The 20,875-nt window shown below is 44.7% G+C and overlaps 1 protein-coding gene across 1 annotated transcript in view; it reads right to left on the bottom strand.

Moving 5' to 3' along the window:
• The window catches only part of MOCOS (molybdenum cofactor sulfurase), a 373,116-nt gene extending 369,930 nt beyond the window's left edge, over positions 1-3,186 (bottom strand). Inside the window, exon 1 of the mRNA XM_039527389.1 lies at positions 2,930-3,186. Within this exon, the coding sequence (XP_039383323.1) occupies positions 2,930-3,110 (181 nt within the window). The 5' untranslated portion in view covers positions 3,111-3,186. The remainder of the gene's footprint in view (positions 1-2,929) is intronic.
• Positions 3,187-20,875: the final 17,689 nt, after the last annotated feature.

Consider the following 20,875-nt stretch of genomic DNA (forward strand, 5'->3'; position numbering starts at 1 on the left):
GGAAGGGACAGGCAAAGAAGTAGAGATATCTGAATGCCAGCTAGATTGGGCAATTCAGGTCACCGTGCCACAGACTAACATGCAATTTAGGGTTATCATACATTCTATTTTATGCTCAATATTTATTTTCCCCTGGAAACGCCCATACCCTGATGTAACAAAATCTGTTGAGACTTACATGCATGCCACAAAATCAAGCCTCAGTAGATTTCTATATATGCACCAAGGTTTTCCAAAATGGATACCTAAAGCTAGGATCCTAATTTTCTTTTTAGACCCTGATTCTGCAATGTGGGTGCAGAGATTTATTCACAGAGAGCTCATTGAAAGATTCGAGCTATAGACACTTAAAAGGCTTGATTTTCAAAAGTACTGAAGTTAATAGGAGCTACTGGGTTCTCAGCACTTTTGAAAATCAGGTCACTTGTATAAGTGTCTATAGCAGTGATTCCCAAACTTTAACAACCTGTGAACCCCTTTCACTAAAATGTGAAGTCTCGCAAACCTGAATATTTCCAGGGATTTTCTCCTTTACCCGAGTATAAATTATAAAAACATTGATCTTGGAAATATAAAATTTGTTTTATGACATGCTTATTACACACTATTTATTATTATTTATCATTACAGTATTTTTATTACATTATGAAAACAGCAACACTCTTCCAAGATGTTACTTTTGTAGCTTGTATCACTTTGAATAAGCCTGTTATAAGACAAGGCTCCTAGGTTTCATCAAGGAGCATCAGATGTGAAACAACATGAAGGTATTTAAGAAGCCAACTCAAATCGTTCCTCCTACGCAAACATTCAGGTCTTGAGCAGTCCAGGCAAACAACGCACGTTACAACAAAGCTTAAACTTGTTCTTCATAATAATTGTAAAAACAATACTAGCTGCCTATTTAATTTTAAAAACAGCAAAAAATATCCACCTCCCTTTCCATTTCTTAGAAGGAGTCTTGAAGTTTAAATCTCCTCAGTGTGATAGATATAGTTGCTTTTATCTGCTTAGCTCTTGGAAGTCCAGGGGCTCCGGGCTGCTGGCCCCATGCTGCCTGGGGTTCCTAGGGACAGCTCTGTCTGCTATTAGGGATTTTTTCCCCCCCCCGAGAACCCTCTGTAACATTTTGCGAACCCCCAGGGGTTCACGAACCCCGTTTGGGAACCACTGGTCTATAGGGATTTAGAATCCTAACTTTAAGCTCCTGTTTTTTAAATTTTGGTCCAAGTTTATTTGTCACACACAAACTTGTTTGCAAACTTTCCCAAGTATGAATAACTGATGTCAGACGTGCTATGTCTTCAAATTAAAATTCTATAAATCTTTGTTTCTTTAAAGAAAAATGCTCAATCATCTCAAACTATCCCTTGCTCTCTTTCACTCGTTTTGGCCTTTTGCTGTAAATTTTAAAGGCCAGTGTCACAAATTGAACCATTAGTGAGTTGAACACAGATCCTATAATCTATTAAAAGAAACATTTCCACAGAAGTGATAAAAGAGAATAGACAAAATAAAAATATTCTTAGTAAAACGAGTATATTGACTTGCTCACAAATCTAGGATTGGATCTGTGGGTATGTTACTTACTTTGCTCCCTGTGTTATTTTAATTTTTCCAAAAGTCTTGTGGTCACAGCAGCCATGGGCATGGCTCTTAAACATATAACAGTACATCACTGATATGCCCTTTATTCTTATTGCCAATATAATATCAGCTTGGATATGGGAAAGCAAAGTTTGACTTTGAAAAATAAAAATCTATACCAGGGGTTGGCAACCTTTCAGAAGTGGTGTGCCAAGTCTTCATTCATTCACTCTGATTTAAGGTTTCGCGTGCCAATAATACATTTTAATGTTCTTAGAATGTCTCTTTCTACAAGTCTATAATATATAACTAAACTATTGTTGTATGTAAAGTAAATAAGGTTTTTAAAATGTTTAAGAAGCTTCATTTAAAAATTAAATAAAATGCAGAGCTCCCTGGACCAGTGGCCAAGACCCAGGCACTGTGAGTGCCACTGAAAATCAGCTCGCGTGCCGCCTTCGGCACCTGTGCCATACGTTGCCTACCCCTGATCTATACAAAGAGAAATGTCACTCACTTAGAGAAGCGTTGAGATTAAAATCCTTCCCCTCCTAAATGTTGTGAATTGTACTGTTGTTTTTAAAAGCTATTGGTGTATTTTTTCATTAGTTCCCTGTGAAGATCTGTATCATTTTACACCAATACAAATACGATTTTAAAATGTTATAATTATATAAAAAGGAACGTCCTTTACTTATGTTAATATTCAGATCAATGAAGAAAATTTAAGTCCTGTTTAAAGGTGACCTGAAAAGGTGGGAAAACAAGCAGGGTTTGTGTCCTTTTTTGGCTGCTTTTAGCCCTATACAATATCGCTTTTTATTTTTAAAATGGGCTTTCTCCCCTGGCTTTTTACCTCAGAAATTCAAGTCCCGGATGGTGAACAGATGACATGGTGACATCCAAAGGGCGAAGGGAGGGAAAGGTGAGCAAGAAGGGGGAGAATATTTTTGTCAGACTGATTAGAGCGCTTGGTCTCAAACGCTAGGGACCGGGCCTGACCTTCTCTACAGCAAACCCCCAACCTCTGACGGGGTAAAATCCGGGCTCTCTAGCTCTGGGGCGTGCAGACAGGATGTGCCTAGTGTGGGGGGTCCTCTCCTGCAAGGAGCCTGCACTTACACTCCAACCACTCAACTTGCCAGCGCGTTTTCAAACTTCTGCGAAGGAAAGAAACTTGGTGTGTTTCAGTTTCGGTTCAGCTGCGGCGCGTGCCTGGGGGCAGAAGTTGTATAAGCAGCTGCCTGTCCTAGGCCCTCTCGGTGGCCGAGCCGAGCCCCCAGCCCCTTCCCCGGCCGCAGGGGGGCTGCCCCCCAGCCACCTCCACTACAGATCGGGTTACCTCCGAGCCTGCGGAACTCGCTTTCCCGCATCCCCTGCACGCTGCCCCCGCTGTAGCCGTAGCCGGCCCCGGGGGGGCACAGGCGCTGGAAGTACTGGAAGGACAGCAGCTCTCCCCATGGCGGCGCCGCCTGCTGCTCCTGCAGCTGCTGCTCAGCCCTGCTCTGCGCCTGCCCTGCCATGGTGCAAGCCCTGAGCTGGTGCAAACTTTCCTGAAATAGGAGTCGGGGCGAACCCCTCCCAGCACATGACGGACGCTCAGCTGGGGCAGGCGGAGATCTGGCGAGCTCCTCCTGCCGCCCTCCCCCAGCAAAGGACGCTCCACCCAGCGCCCGCTTCTGCTCTCAAGCCCTCTTCCTACAGCTGGCTTCATCCCTGAGCGCACTCAGAGCCCTTGTCCCGCTGCCGGAGGAGGGGAAGCACCTGTTCTAGGTTGTTGGGAGAAGCCCCTTGGTGAAAGAACCCAATGCTGTCATCATTAATAATAATCAATAATTATTATATTGCATTTCCCAGATTCCGGATTGGCTTGGATCTGAGGTTAGATGTTCCCTGTGTCACTGCGACATTCCCATAGGGCCCGTGGCCAAGGTATTCTGGAAAGAAAAGACAAGAAAATCCTCTTCTGGGTGCCTGTTCATTGCACCGCCAGACCCACATGAACCTGGTCAGTGGTGGGGGGAAGCGAGTTAAAGGCTGACTTTGCAAAACTACCAGCAACTCCCCACGGCCCTGGGCAATAACTCTAAAGGGACCTCGGAGAAGTTGGTGGTGATGAAGTTGGATTTAGGGGGCAGGTGGGGAAGAAGACAGAGCAGGAGGGAGTTTCTTTGGCAGGAAGCAGAGATAGCAAGGGGAGGGCAGGAGGTTCTTCCAGAGGAGAGACGTAATGTAACCACCAAAATAAAGTGGTGATGGGGGAAGTAATGGAGTAGTTTTCTATCCCAAAGTTGGGGAACAAAGAGTTGACTCCACAGGTAAGCTCACTTACCCTCCTCCTGAAAGCTCCTAAGTAGCACCATGTTCACTGTGTAAGTTCAAAACTTGTCTCTTTTCCCATACAAGATATTACCTCACCCACCCTGTCTCTTTAATATACTAAAGCAGGTCATGTTGCTACACACAACATGCCTGACACCCGTGTCTCCCCACCCCCACTAAGCAAGGTAGTGAAAAGTGAAGCCATCTTACATAGTCTTGGCATAACAAGATATAAAGGTGTAGGGGAATGACAGATACCTGAGGTGTCGCACAGGTGAGTATGACCCACAAGGATTCAGTTACACATCTAGGCTTGATCTGCTGTGTGTCCATTTATCATTACCGTCCATTCTTGATCTAGTACAGTGTAGTGTAATGCCGTCTCTGCTATTTCTCTCCTTTCTCCCGGGCTGAGGCATAGATTTTCCTCATCCTTTTTTGTTGAGACATCTTGTACGATTCCTGGTAGCTCAAGGAAATCTTTGTCACACTCATACTTCCTTGTATTTTTGGAGACTATGCACCACAACCTTAACTCTGCCCATTCCGCCCAAATTTCTGTATACGCTCCTTTACCAAAGTACCTAATTCTGTTAGTTGAGGATGTTAGGTGTAGTAGGATGTGGTATTGGGAGTGAGTAGTTTGGTAAAGGGGGTGATGTCTGGCATCCCTATGGGGCAGAGTTAATGTTGTGGTGTATGGTAGTCATCATAATGTGCCTAGACAATTTTAGATGGCTTAACATCCTAGAACACAACACTGCCTATGATGTTTCTACCAACTGCCACCACTATCAAGGTGTGCCATCTGTTTGAGTGTGCGTATGACTGTGACTATGTGTGTGTATAGCACTCTGTGTCCCACCCCAAGACTTAATTCCCCCTTGAACCAGGGTCTAGATCCCTGTGTCCACGCCAGTACTGTACGTCTGTGTCCCACAGAACTCTGCTCCCTCCTCCATTTTTCTCTGTCTTACTGTCACCTACAAAAATGGTCTCCAAAAAAACATTATACCCTCTAAAAACTCTGCAGCAAGTGAGCCCTACAGGTCAACCTGGTAATCATATTTCGGGAAAAATATCAAACCCAAACAGGCATTATTACAGAAACCTGGAAGTTTTACATAGTCTAAATCAGGGGCTCCTAAACTGAAGTATATGTACCACTGGTGGTATGTGAGCTTATTAGAAGTGGTACCACAAAAACTCTAAACAAAACTTTTCGGTATCAAACGAACAGTCACAGGCACTGCAGTGCATCAGAAAATACCCAGCAAGCAAAATGCACTCCCATTTGCTTTCATATATAATGGTGAATAACACTCGCCAATCATGCCAGCATTGTAGTTTTATTTAGCAATGTGTTGCTGTGCAGATGGGCATTGTACTCTCATTTGCTGCACAGCCGGCTGGCTTTCTGCTAGGCCTAGCTGTCAGCTTGTGCTGGGCCACACAGCTTGAGCTACAGAGATAAGCTTGTAAAGTTCCATATCATGCCACCAGAACTTCTCTTGTCCAAACAAACACATGCATACAGGCATGAGTCAGAGCAGCTGCATAACCAGTAGTTTCATGAAGCCCCAAGATCAAAGGGCCTTCACGAAGGAAGCCACTGCAGAGCAGGGGCTCCCTTTGCACTGACTGATTGCTCTGCAGGGCTGAGAGGCAGGTGGTGCATGGGGAATTCCCTCCTGGCTCTGCAGGGAAGTTTGGAGGCATGGGAGGGGTCAGTCTGGTGAATAAAAGCTTGGCTACAGGACTGAGAGTACTCTGGCTCTTCAGAAGCAAAGCAGATAGCTGGCTGCAATATGAGCCTCCTAGCAGGGCGGAGGCACTATGTAGTTTGTCCAGCATTTGCAGACATCCAGAGGCCTTGCCTGGGATGAGGGTGGAGCTACTGTGGACCAAGGCACACATACCCTCTCACACCAGAGCCCCCCTGCCCTTTACCACATAAACACCCCCCTCCTTTTAACGACTGACCAGATATCCTGATTTTATAGGGACAGTCCCGATTTTGGGGTCTTTTTCTTATATAGGCTCCTATTATCCCCCACCCCGTGTCCTGATTTTTCACATTTGCTGTCTGGTCACCCTATTAACGGCACTTTTTTCCATTTTCTCCGAGAGCGACTCAAAACGTGAATCTTTCTTGATTTGTGTTTTGTCAAAGGGAAGCAAAGTGAACTCTGGTTTGTGTTCAACAATAAGCAGGAGCTTTGAACTTATATTAGACAAGTTAAAAAGTCAAGCCACTGAATATAGTTCAGCAGCATACCCAAAACACATCAATGACACTGAAGACATATTTCATTGTTTCTTGTAACTTAACTAGAGACAAATAATAACCATAAGGGCTGCTTCATTGTGTATTTTTCTGATGTCTAAAACCTCAGATGTTTAAAAAGACTATTATAATCAAATATTTTAGGCTCGCTGAGGCATTTATTTTATTAGAGTTCAGAAATACTTAAGCCTACCAAGGCCTAAAATAAATGCACGCAAAAAAAGAGACATTTGAATGTGGTACTTCAAAAATCTATTTTTAAAATGTGGCATGGGAATCAATAAACTTTGAGAACCACTTTTCTAAGTTATATATATCTGGGCCTTATCAGCATATCCAGCATGGGGAGTTACCATTTGAAAATGTCAGCAAAATTCAAGATGAGCAAAACAACATATTTTCCCTACCTTTATTTTCAGTTGTTTTAAATACATTCAAAATAACAAGAGCTGGTTAAAAATCTTTTTGTCAAAACTTTTTCAATGTAATGAAAATTTTAGCCAAAAAAATATCAATTTTTAATTGAAAAACATTCATGTTTTCATGACCAGAGCCGGCTCCAGCATTTTTGCCACCCCAAGCAGTGAAAAAAAAACAAAAAAAAGCCGCGATCTGCAGCACTTTGGCGGCAGCTCTACCGCCACTGCTTCGTTCTTCGGCACCAATTTGGTGGGGGTCCTTCCCTCTGAGAGGGACCCACCGACGAATTGCTGATGAAGAGCTGGATGTGCCGCCCTTTCCCGTTGGCCGCCCCAAGCACCTGCTTGCTGCACTGGTGCCTGGAGCCGGCCCTGTTCATGACCTTTCCCCTTAAAAAAGTTCAATTTGCAGCAACAACAAAAAAATATATATTCAGTTTTTGTAGTTTCAGATTTCCAATGAAAACTCAACAAATTTCCAAGAAAAAATTTAATGAAAAAAGAAACATATTTATTAAAATTTTTCACACACATTTTTCTGAGCAGCTTTATTAAAATATTTAAAATATTTTCTGACACTAACACAGGAACATTAGATTTGTTTTCTGTGTAATTATTTTTATTTCTCATTGCTACCTTCCCTTCCCCATTGATCCAGGATGGGCTTTTACCCAAATTTGTCCTATTTCTTTATTGTGAATGTGGCGTTTTGCCCATCTAATAAACTCTTTTTACAGAACTCCCAATTTTCATTCACATTTTCTGTCTATATTTGTCCTCGCAATCAATATCACTCAGAATTTTCTTCGGCTTTAGAAAATTAGACTTTTTGAAGCAACAAGTATATTCTAACTAGTAACTGCCCTCTGTTTGCCCATATTGAATGTAATCAGGTCATGATCACTGGTTCCTAGGCAACCACCAACTTCCAGTCCAGTGATTAATTCATCTTGATTGGTCATAATGATGTCCAAAATAGAGTTACCTCATGTTGGGTGCAATACCTTTTGTGTTAGAAAATTACCATCTCTAATTTTTAGAAACTCTAATGATGTTTTAGCACTAGCTGTGGGAGACTTTTGGCATGTCTCTCCCAACCTGAAGTCCCCCATAATAACAACATTTTTTCTTTTCATACATTATGGATAGGTGGCTAAGGAGTTCATCCTGTTCTCTTGATATCTCAGGGAACAAATGATATCAGATGCTTGTTAATATGTGATTAGGCCACATAAAGTATATAGGTAGATTAGATTAACAGATAAGAATGAAGGTGCTTTATAGAGATTCTACTTCACAGGAATAAAATTCTGAAATGATCTGAAATATGTGGCATTCCTTTCCATAACATTCACTTATGGGAAGGAATGCCATACACATGCACAGGCTCACAGTGTAGTGACTGAGCGTTCTTCATTTTTCTTTGGAGGCCTAAAACCACATGTAAGAGGGAGCAGTTTAGCTCACTCATTCCCTTGTTTCTTTGCGGTGTAGTAATGTTTAGAGGTGGTCAAATAGCAAGCACATTGATTTGTGAATGTCAATGAAAACATCCATGAATCCTGAAAGTTTCATGACTCTTACAATCAATTACTTTTCATCTAAAAATTCATACCAGGGATCTGTTATTTAATATTTAATAGTTTTTATTCTCCTGTTTTAAAGATTGAATCAGGGAGCTGAGACAATATCATGTGACTTTTGTAACTAATCACATACCACAAAAATGTCAATAGAGAATAATGTCAGCAAACAGTTTGCAAACAACACATAATCCGAAAATTATTAGCTCATCAGGGCAGGGACTGTGTCTTCTTTTACATTAGTACAGTGTCTAAAACAATGAGGTCAGAAAATTGATTGGCTTCTAGATATGGTACTGCAATGCAGATAACAAATAATAATTAGAACAATATTTCCCAGTTATTCAGAGGGCACTTATAAATAGTGAATATGTTTGAAAAGCAGGATCAGTTGACAGTGAATATGATAACCAAGAAAGAGGCTAAATTTTAATAAATAGTATTGGTAACAAATATATTGAGCAGATTTATGAATGTTAACTGCAGAGAAATCAAGGTTCCCATGGACAGCCTGACATATTTCATGATGGTCATACTAGACAATATATTAGACATAAAATGTTGATCATTGCATGAAGACCAGGTATCATAAACCTCCAGCATGTCAAATCATGCTCACTGTCACTAAACCATGTCCAGGGACGTCCTCCAGAAAATTTTTACATGGTACATACAATGCATTGGAGCCTTTGTGGGTTCTGACCCAAAGTTTCTTCTCCAAAAACACTCCAACCCAGAACATGGAAACAAAATGGAGTCCTCTACCGAGACCCAACACTGCTTCTGCCGCAAAACTCCCTTGTGTCCACGACTCTCTAGGGCTCCCCACCGCCCTTCTCCTGGGTGGCTCTCATTGCAGCTTGCTCTACTTGTAGCAGGTCTTGATTCTATCACTGAGTGAATCATACAGGCAGAGCAGAGGGGACATGGGCTGTTGGAAGTGGAGTGAGGCCAGGAAGGCCCCTGGGCAGGCAGGGGAGTTCTGGTGCAGGAGCTGTTCCCACAGCAGCAGTGAGGAGGAGCAGTGCTGGCCAGCGCACAGCCCACTCAGGTTGGCCCAAGAGCCTCTCCATCATGACTGGGCACAGCATGGCCAAAACGGAATGAGTGGCATTGCGACCTGAAGCATGGTAATTGCAGCACCACTCAGGCTTGGCCCTGGAGCCCTCTGCCATGACCTGAGTGGTGCTGAGACCCACATGCGGCAAATCAGAATGTCATTCATTCAAGTTTGGCTCCGCTGACTCCTGTCAGGATGAAGTGCCTTGGGGCCAAACCTGTGTGGGCAGTGGGGCGTCCAGAGCTGTTTCTCTGCATTACTGCTGGCTCTGCCCCTGCCAATGGCACATACTTTCCATAAGGTGTGTATAGCCGCAGGCACCACTGGCTATATCTACACTGAGCTATGTCTCAAAATCTCCAACCACTGCTGTAGCACAGGTGTAGCTCCATGGATGCTAGAAAAGGTGACAAGACTAATGTAAACTAGCCTGCAGCATGTTTAATACAATAGCATTTAAACTAGCTCTGGAGCTAGACAACACAGGGAAAATGCCAGCAACTGGTCTGCATTAGGACTCATAATATTGCTAGCATCAGTGGAGCTGCCTACACTGGAGCTACACCAATAATGAAAAATGAAATAGTCACAAAATCTTGACTGTAGACAGAGCACACAAAATCAAATCCCAAAAATAACGTTAAGTGCATTTTGTGGCATGAAGCATGCTTGCCACTCCAGTTAAGTGTTGGACAAAAAGCATGCCACAGCCAAAAGGTATTGTGTGACATGCCTTTCAGTTCACCGTCAGGCAAGCCACATCCCAACAAATGGCACAATCCTCTCTCACAATATCTATAAACAATCTTCCTCCTATTATAGTCTCTTTCACATGGTATCCTGCAACAATCAAACCATACAAAAAATGTTTGGCACAAGGTACAAAAGTTCGGATCTGGATATGAACTTTCCCAAAGTTTATTGATATTAGGATACAGGGTTTTTGTTCAGGTCCATCCCTGATTTTTAATTTAAATTGATATCTGTAGGATCTGCCGTTAGGGGAGGGTCTCTTCATCCTCCGGGGCGGCTGGGTACCAGGCTGCCTCACCACACAGGGGTGACACCACCGGCTCAGGACTCAGGTAGGAGCTGAGCAAGCAGTTCAGTCTATAAAGCCCAGGCCCTGGATCAGGGCGGGGCAACAAACACTGGTGCAGGGCTCAGGCCCTCAGGTAGGGGCTGAGCAAGCAGTTCAGTCTATAAAGCCCTGGGTCAGGGCGTCAGGGCGAGGGGGAGACTGCCACCCGTGAGTGGGGTGGCAGGGGGGACGCAGGCCTGCCCACTTCTCTGCGTCCCAGCCCGGGGCCCTAACAGCGGCAGGCAGGATGCTGCTGTGTCAGTGGGGATCCTGGCCGCAACACACTGACATTGGCTCTGGGTCTGCTGCAGTCAGACTAGGGTCGGCTGCCCCCGGGCCACTTCCAAACTCCCCCTCTGGGCCTACCTGGATCCTGGGGTCGTTCTCCACCGGGTCCAGGTGCATGGGTTCGTCACGGCCGGGGCTGGGTGGCAGGTCCGGCAACTCCTCCGGAACAGCGATCCAGGGTGGCTCCGGCGACTTTTCTGGGTAGTAGGTGCGGGGGAGCTCCGGCAGCTCCTCGGGGTAGCGAGCACAGGGGAGCTCCGGCAGCTCCTCAGGGTAGCGAGCCCGGGGGAGGGTAGGAGCCTCCCAGCGCTGAGCTCCCGGGGGGACGTCCACTCGCTCCGGTCGCTGACCTCTCACTGAGCTTGGAAGGCCCGCCTTTATACTTCCGGGTCGGTGCTTGACCCTTTGCGGGGCGGACACAGAGCTCTTTATCTCCGCCCAGTCCAGCCTCTGGCTGGGCTCTTCATCTTCCGGGGCAGCTGGGTACCAGGCCGCCTCACTACAATATCTTATTTTGATTGCAGCTTACTTCATAAATTGAGATTCTTCTTCTTCTTCTTCTTCTTATTCACTCCCTGTGGAGCATAAGGCGCCAACCACTCTCCTCCATTCATTTTGTTCTTGAGCGAGACAGCAGATTTCATCCCACTTCATTCCCATACCTTTCATTTCCTCTTGAATGGTCCTTTGCCACGTTCCCAATGGTCTACCTCTCCTCCTTCTTCCTTGTGGTGTCCATCGTAGGGCAATACGAGGGTGTCTGTCAGCATCCATTCTCTACACATGCCCCAGCCACCTCCATCTTCGTTGTTTGGCTTCATCCACTATATTGTTGATGCCTGTTAATTGAAATTAGCCACAAATAATTACCACTCAAGAAAGATAACATATATAGTTTAATATAATTAATTCAATAGTTTATGGGCCTCAGGATTTCCCAATTAGCATTACAGGTCCATATGCTGCCACTGAATACTGGTCTTTGCCTTTGGGTCTGATTTAACTGAATAATTTGTACACTTTGGGTACTGGAGGAAGTTGATTGCCTGTTGACTGCTATCTGAGGGGGTTCAGGTGTGCTGTTGATTTCACCATGTATATAAAATTAATTACTAGAAATAGTGTTTCTCATACATCTGGTTAAGACTGTAGGATACGAATAATTGATACAAAATGTAGAACAGTGGTTCTCAGACTTTTGTACTGGTGACCCCTTTCACACAGCAAGCCTCTGAGTGCAACCCCCTCCCGCTTATAAATTAAAAACACTTTAAATATTTAACACTAATATAAATGCTAGAGGCAAAGCGGGATTTGGGAATGGAGACTGACAGCTCACGACCCCCCATGTAAAAACCGCACGACTCCTTGAGGGGGTCACGACCCCCAGTTTGAGAACCCTTGATGTAGAACTAAGAGTTAAGACTCCCACTTTTGCATAAATCATGTGCCATAACAGTGATATTCCAGTATAGGTTTACACGATGTAGCTGTCTTACCATGCAATTTTTGGATATCAGAATAACAACAAAGCTATCGTTTCAAGAGTAGGATGATATAGAGCCCTCCCAGATTATTCTCTTTAGTGATATACATGTGCACGTTTCTCCTGAGATTAGGCTTTAAGACTTCAAAACATTTAGACTGTCAGCCTGTTGCACTTCCCCATTTATAATTTAAAAAAAAAAACACTTTAATACTCCCCAACAAGCTGAATATCATGCTGCAGTTATAACAGAGGAAGGCATGGAAAATGAATTTTGGTGGCACTAGTGGAAGAATATTATGTGATCAAAATCATAGAAAATGTATCAGCAGTTAAGAGTCAAATGCTGGCCTGAATTAAGTCAATAGAGTTATTGTCATTGACTTCAGTGGGACCTAGGTTTATCCCTAAGTAATTATTAGAAAAAGAATCTCTGTGGTACTCCATTCTCCCCACCCACCAAGTGGCAAACAGAACATAACTATAGAGCATGGGTGATGACATGCTGCTGATGTAAACTGAACTGATTAATGCATTGGCTCTGCAAGGTGCTCAGTGTCCTCCTGACTTCAGTGACAGAGAAATTCCAGGGAGGGGCCAGAGAAACTCTCAGGCCAGCATGAGCAGACACAGAAATAGCCCTCAGTGAAAGGGGGAAAATTGGAATCCAGCCAGTGCTGCTCTTCTCCACCCTAGCACCCCAAAGACCCAAAATGGTGAACCCCTCCCCTCCAAGGGAGCTAGGAATTATGCAGCATTCAGCCTCCCCTAAGTCACATGGGCTTCACCAAAAAAACGAAATTCCAGGCAAGAGCCAGATCAGAGGACCACAAACCCTTATGTCAGCAGAGCAGACACAGAACTAGCCTCAGCAGGTTCTCAGACACTGAAGATGTCATCAGACTGCTTTCTACAGTTCTCACACTGGACATTCTCTCCCCTGCGCTGTCTGTCTGCTCCAACCCTCTTCTGCCCTTTTGCTTACAGTCTCTTCTCCTCTGCCTCACTGCACCTGTCCTCCATCCTCCCCTCCTTCCTGTCTTCTCCCCAGCTCGATCCCTTCTATGTCCTTGCGCCCTTTTCCTTTCTCTTTAGCTAATCCACTCCCACATAACCCCCACCTAAAGAATTAGCCCCATCCTCCACCCCTCCAAAAAAATTGTACGCCTAACATGTCGTGTGCAAGCCAGCACTCTGTTCACTCAGCTTGTTCTGTCCCTTCCCCCTACCTTTAATCAGTTTTGTGTAAACACTAGGGCAGAGACTGTCTATTCATACTGTCTACTATTACTAAATAATGGGGCCTCATTCTCCGCTGGTGCCAAGACACTACCATAATATATATATAAATAACAGTAATAATGGGTGGTTGGGTGATTGGACCCTTATAGTACCTAGCAAGATTAGGCCATAAGCACCATGATTCGCTAAAAATATTTATCAGAGGGGTAGCCATGTTAGTCTGGATCTGTAAAAGCAGCAAAGAGTCCTGTGGCACCTTATAGACTAACAGACATATTGGAGCATGAGCTTTCGTGGGTGAATACGCACTTCGAGACATGCATCCGACAAAGTGGGTATTCACCCACGAAAGCTCATGCTCCAATACGTCTGTTAGTCAATAAGGTGCCACAGGACTCTGCTGCTTTTAAAAATATTCAATTTCTGAAAATGTTGTTATAGAACTTTATCAGGAGTTAACATTTATTAAATGTGATTGAAAGTGTTGGATAAAAACAGAGTTCTCACTCTCCGGTTGGGTGCGGCAAGTCAGATACTTTATTTCTCTAGCAATTGTGTGGAGGGAGAGAGCAGAACAGGTCTCTCTCCAGGTAAACAATTACAGCAAGCATTTATACCGTTTGTTACATACAATAATGGGCGACAGCTGCATTTTGTTTCTACATATGTCCTCCTTATATCTTATGTTCCTCAACAATTTAGACTATAGTCTACATTCCATACTTATCTAACACAAGGTCACAACAACTTCTCATACAGTTCTTTCCCATTCGCCTCACACAATCCTCATTTCTACAAATCTCGCGTTATTAGGGTTACAGCTAGCCTGACTCTTGCTCACACAAGGGGACTGTTTGAATATGAAATCCCCTTCAAATCCCTGTCAGTTCTTTCTCTAGTTCCACAAAAGCAACAGCAAGACAAAGGTTTGTGCCACTAAATAGAATTCAGGAGTTCAAAGGAAGACCTGAACACACAAGTCTGTGCCTTCATAAGGATGGGTGCATTTATTGCAAAAACAACACAAAGGTTTGGCAAACCATGATTAGTATATTTCTTGTTAAGTCATCCCAAACTGGTCACCTAATGGCCCAAACAAATTTGAGTGGAGAGCTATTCATTTGCCTGCCTTCTTATCGGTGTGAGAGGTATTAAGTGGCAACATGAGGCAGATGTTAGGTAAGTGCTGAAGTAAACACAGAAGAATAAACAAATTCTGGTAATCAGAGACAAATCAAACCAATACTTTGGATCTAAGTACCCCAATGCTTTGGAGAGATCCAGATCTGGATCCAGTCCAGATCCAAATTTTACAACTTACCTTAGGGTTGCCAGGCATCCCAGTTTTCAACTGGAATGCCCAGTCGAAAAGGGAACCTGGTGGCTCCGGTCAGCACTGTTAAAAGTCTGGTTGCTGGTGCAGCAGGGCTAAGGCAGGCAGGCTCCCTGCCTTCCATGGCTCCACGCAGCCCGCAGAAGCAGTGGCGTGACCCCCCCCATCTCCATCTCCTAGGCGTAGGGGCAGCCAGAGGGCTCTGCGGACTGCCTCTGCCCCAAGTGCCAGCTCCACAGCTTCCATTTGCCGGGAACCATGGCCAGTGGGAACTGTGGGGGCAGCATCTGCATATGGGGCAGTGTGCGGAGCCGCCCGGTTGCACCTCCGCGTGGTAGGAGCCAGAGTGGGGACATGCTGCTGCTTCTGGGAGTCGCATGAGATAAGTACCACCTGGAGCCTGCACCCCTGACCCCCTCCCATGCCCCAACTCCCTGCCCAGCCCTGATCCCTCTCCTGCCCTCTGAACCCCATGCTCCCAGCACAGAGCACCCTCCTACAGCCCAGCACAGAGCACCCTCCTACATCCTCCTAAACCCCTCATCCCCAGCCCCACCCCAAAGCCCACACACCTAGATGGAGTCCTTCTCCCCTCCCCCCACACCAACCCTCTGCCCCAGCCCAGGGACCCCTCCCACACCCTGAACCCCTCATTTCTGGCCCCACACCAGAGCCTGCACCCCCAGCCCAGAGCCCGTAACTCCTCCCACACCCCAACTCCCTACCTCAGCCCAGCGCCCCCTCCCATACTCCAAACCCCTTTGCTCCACCTCCCACCCTGGAGCCCGGTCCTGTACCCAAAACCTCTCATCCCCAGACCTACCCCAGAGCCTGCACACCCAGCTGGACCCTCACCTCCTCCCACATCCCAACCCACTGCCTCAGCCCAGAGCCCCCACACACACCCCGAACTCCTCGTATCTGGCCCCATCCCAGAGCCTGTACCCCCAGCTGGAGCCCTCACCCCAACCCCCTGAGTCAGCCCAGTGAAAATGACCGAGTGAGTGAGGGTGGGGGCGAGCGAGTAACAGAGGGAGGGGGGATGGAGTGACCACGGGTGGGGTCTTGGAAAAGGAGGGCAGGGCCTTGGCGGAGGGGTGGGGTAGGAGCGGGGCAAAGGTGTTTGGTTTCATGCAAGGAGAAAGTTGGCAACCCTAAGTTGCCTCCATCCGTACATCATGGCTTTGTGTGTTGTACTAATTTGTAACTAAAGAGAAACTAAAGTTAATGATAATACAACATTGCTTTTAGAATTCTAGATTTCATATCATAGCACATCCACCATGACAATCATTTTGCATACTAGCACTTTTTATTTTATAGTATATACTGTACTCAGAAAATGTAAACACTTTAAATCTCTGACAGCATGTTAGGCCTACAAGAGACCCAAAGCTATTTCACACTTATTATGAGTTATTAATGTAGATAGAAGAATCATAATGTTGCCGGTTGAGGCTTAGTGATACTGACTTTAAATGATAAACTGCTTTCTGCAGTTTTGGGATTCTGTGATATTTCATATATATCAGCATACAGAACTGCAGTGGAGGTTTTTGATGATAGCAACAACAGATTCACGTATCTGCTGGTTACATCTATGATGGAGGCTTATGATTTACCCCTATATTAGCATGTAGTACAAAGTAAAAAAATATCAGCATTCAAGTTATAACATATTGGCATCTTTATATTAAACTATATTCCTTTATATTTCTTTGAGACACTCTGGCTGATTTTTAAGAGATCTCTTTGGATATGCAAAAATGTTTTTTTCTTTGAGGTTTGCTATCCCCAGCTTGATTATTTTGCCTGAATAATTCAAATGTCTTTTGTACCGACTTTGAACAATACCAATTATATGATGAGCTACTGTTACCAGTTGAGTCTAATTTTTTTTAATATATTGTTCTGAATTATTTTTTAACTACTGAATGTGTCTTTGTTGATGCCATATTTGACATATCTCTCCAAACATAAATTTAAAGTACATTTGCTGCTGTTTATTTATTTTATTTTATTTTATTTTGCCAGTCCTGGAAGCACTATGAGATGTTCTGAATAATGATATTTTATTAGAATTTTGCTTTATATAGAATCCTTCCCCTAGAGATATACAGCACACTATTACTGAGAAATTGCTTACTTTCTCATTTTTACCATAGGATAAAATAAATCAATTGGAATATAAATATGTTACTTACATTTCATTATCTAGAGAGCAGTATAACCAAGTCATTGTCTCTATCTAGCCTGTTGTAAAACTAGGCAAATATCTAAGCGAATTGATGTATCCCCTGGTTGAGAACCTCTGAGTACCCTCAGGGGTACATATACCCCAATGAGAACCACTGATTTATTGTGTGTTGTGTAATGTTATGACTAACATGCTATGTTATATATAATTATCGTATGCTATATAGATTTAAATGGTAGAATTATAGAAGTATAAGATTGATCAGTAGTCAGAAGGGATAAGTATGCATTAGGTATCTACGTAAGTAAGGCTATAACACAAGACCTACAGGCTGAGGCCTGTAAGGTTTTAGCTTAGGCATACTAGGCCTTAGAGTTAAGAAATGCTTGACATAAGTAAACAAAGAATTACCCTATGCTACAAGATTACAGGAAAAGATGAGCAAAAATTAACCCTATTTTTTTTATTATTAGGTACCCCGTAGTCACATTTTTCTAACACACACACATACAGAGTGTTAGCCATAGTCAGAAACACAAGCTAAAAGAGGGTTCCCAGATTGGGTAAAATGAGATCCCTGTGGAACAACTCCACAGGAACTTTCCCTCTAGTGATGATCAGTTGGCAAGACGTGCATCAAACCTTAAGAATATCATTAAGGATGTGAGCCTGACCATATCTGTAATTTGTGCATAGGTCTTTATAGGATTTCTGTATGCTTGGGTAATCATAACCTTAATTGTAACTTTAATAAAACTGATAAAACAAACTAGACCTTGCACTTGGAAATGTATGTGTGGTCACTACCCTGGGTCTTTATGTGTTCCTAGAGACTCTAAATCTGAAGCAAGCAGCAAAGGTGACTTTCACTCTGTTAAGCTTGAAACTGTAGCCACCAGAGCTGAACCCACAGTAGCATAATACAACGCTACTAAATTCACTTTAAATATAATAAAGGCTACACAGCTAAAAGTTGCCATTATCTGGCAGTTGCCAGTAAGTAGAAGGCAGATTTGCAGAGCTGCAGCACTGGGACGTGCCTTCCCTAGCCGTAGCCCTGCAAGCGGGGAAAGAGGCTGCAGCCTGGATGTTGGGGTTTTCTATGGGGAGTGGAGGTCCTGGGGTCCCACAAAACTGCATGGTACATCGCCCTGCACTCTCCAGGGGTAGAGGGCTTAGCACATCCTAGCGCTTCCTTTCTCAATTGCAGCCTCCAGCAGGCTGCAGCCTGGAGAACCCAGGGAGAGGTACCGTGCAGCCAGGGCCAGCTCCAGACTCCAGCGCGCCAACCGCGCGCTTGGGGCGGCGTCCCGCGGAAGGGCAGCAGGCGGCTCTGGTGGACCTCCCGCAGGCATGCCTGCGGAGGGTCCGCTGGTCCCGCGGCTCCGGTGGACCTCCTGCAGACATGCCTGCGAAGGGTCCGCTGGTCCCCCGGCTTTGGTGGAGCATCCGCAGGCGTGCCTGTGGGAGGCCCACCGGAGCCGCGGAACCAGTGGACCCTCCGCAGCCGCGTCTGCAGGAGGTCCACCGGAGCCGCGGGACCGGCTACCGCCAGAGCGCCCCCCGCGGCTTGCCGCCGTGCTTGGGGCGGCGCAAATCCTAGAGCCGCCCCTGCGTGCAGCTTTGGCATCTAGAGCCCTTCTCTTTGCTACTGCCCTGCCCCCGGCCTCCCCTCCCAGCCTGCAGCCCTGTGCAGTCCCTGTGCGCAAGCAGGTTTGGGTGGCTGCAGCCAGAAAAGACAAATTCCAGTAACTCCTTCTCTGGCTGCAGACTTGCAAACCTGCCAGGAGCTGGGGCCTTTCTTCCAAAAGATGTTCTCAATAAGCAGCATACTGCTACCAGTATCTCAATCCCGTTAACATTCAAGTCAATGTTGCGCAATTGGTTCCCAGCAAAATGTTGCCATTAATCATTAATCTGGGTTGCTTTTAAATGGAATCTACCATAGTTTATTGTTCTTGTTGTTTTGAATTTGGACTTGTCCCATAGTGATTTCTGCTCAGCTGCTGTCTCATAAATAAACCTCTTTACCTCAAGTTCCTTTGGTGATATTTTCTCAGCAACTTGCAATTCTGTCATACACATCCTTGGATGCATAAACTGGGGAATCGAATAGGAGATGGGAGGTTATATTACCTCTGTATTTGATGCAACTGCTTCTGGAATACTGTGTCCAGTTCTGGTATTCATATTTCAAGAGGGATGTTGAAAAAATGCAGAGAGTTCAGAAAAGAGGCATGAGAACGATTAAAGGATTGAAAAACATTCCTTATAATGATAGACTCAAGGAGCAATCTCTTTGGTGACATGATCACAGTCTATTAGTGACGTGAGGGATGACTTGATCGCAGTCTGTAAGTACTTACGTGACGAACAAATATTTGATCATGTGCTCTTCAGTCTAGCAGACAAAGGTACAACACAATCCAATGGCTGGAAGCTGAAGCTAGATAATTTCACACAGGAAATAGTGAATAATTAACCATTGGAACATTTTACCCAGAACTATGGTGGATTCTCCATTACAGGAAACTTTTAAATCAAGATCGCACCAGTTCAAACAGCAGCATTGTGCTGGGGAAGTTCTATGGCCTGTGTTATGCAGGAGGTCAGACTGGATAATCATAGAGGTCTCTTCTGGCCTTGGAATCTACGAAGATATATTGTGCAATTCAGCAGTCATAGCCATTCCTTTGGCTATATTAGTTCTGATTTCTACTTCCACCAATATGTATGTGATTAGAAATAGTTTGTAAAATCCATGATTTGCAGATAAAAATCAATTACTTTGATTGATAAAATTACTTACCAAGGGTGAAATCCTGGCCTCATTGAAGTCAATAACAAAACTCCCATTAACTTCAATGGGATCAGGATTTCACATGCTTGGAAATAATCTACTATACCATGAAAGAGATATGAAAGATAAATCAGGAAAAAAGAAAGAGATAAATATAATCACATTAACAGCACCGTGGCTCCAGCCCCAGCATTAAGTTTGCTCCCAGTCCCGGCCAAAACTCCGCTTCTGGCTCGCGAATGTTGGCCTGCTCCTGATCATGGCTCCTGCTTGGCTCCCAACCATGACTCCGATCCCGGCCCCAGCAGCTCCTGGGGGGCGCAGGCAAATTCCCTTACAGGGATGGAGGGTGCTATAGAAAAAGTTTTGCTATAACTTCATTTAATCAGAGAATCTCCATGAGTGTTTTAGAAAGGCTTTGCTGATTGGTCACTCTCATTTGATTCATTTAATTTGAAGGTTTCCTGAAGCAGAACAGTGTAAATGCTGATTTCAGAATCTCCATTTGACCATGGTAATTAATCTCAAATGATTAGCTCAGTACATTGATTTATAAAGTGTCACGAGAAAGGAGAATCTGATTGGCTGGTGGAAGTTCAAACTATACAACTATAATGGGGCACAGAGTTCCTTCTGATTCTGGAGCTGGTAAAGGTTTCACAGATATATCCTTATACTTCAAATGGGGAATAACTCTAGAAACAGAAGAGAAAATTTTAAGGGCACCCACTTTCTCTAGAGAAACTTCACAGGCCTGATCTTTTTGCAGTGGAGTTTGCAGTCCATTCTGCTACAGGGAATACAGCACACCAGCTCATTTAAGGAGCCTCAGCGAGCCACGTTCTCTCTGCAGTAACACCATTGATTTCAACGGATGCTGTGGGTGTTTACCCCCACTGACAATCCGGCCATTTATTTAGGTGCTGTAGTGGGGTCCACAAACCCAATACTGAGCACAGATGGAGTGGGGGGGCGGGGGGAAGAGTCTCTTCTGTTTACAGGGAAGCAGCTTGATCACAACCCCTCGCAGCTGCCAAGTATGGAGACAGACACCCACAGCTGCGACCAATAGAGGAAACAAGGCTGCTATAAAAGGGAGAGTATCGCACAGGAAAGGGGGGCAAAAGGGCCTGGGAGAGCAAAGGAGCAACCGCCCTGTACCTGGCTGCCTCCAAGGAAACAGCCAGGAG

Source organism: Mauremys reevesii, linkage group 2, assembly GCF_016161935.1.
Source record: "Mauremys reevesii isolate NIE-2019 linkage group 2, ASM1616193v1, whole genome shotgun sequence".
In the NCBI taxonomy this organism is placed as follows: domain Eukaryota; kingdom Metazoa; phylum Chordata; order Testudines; family Geoemydidae; genus Mauremys; species Mauremys reevesii.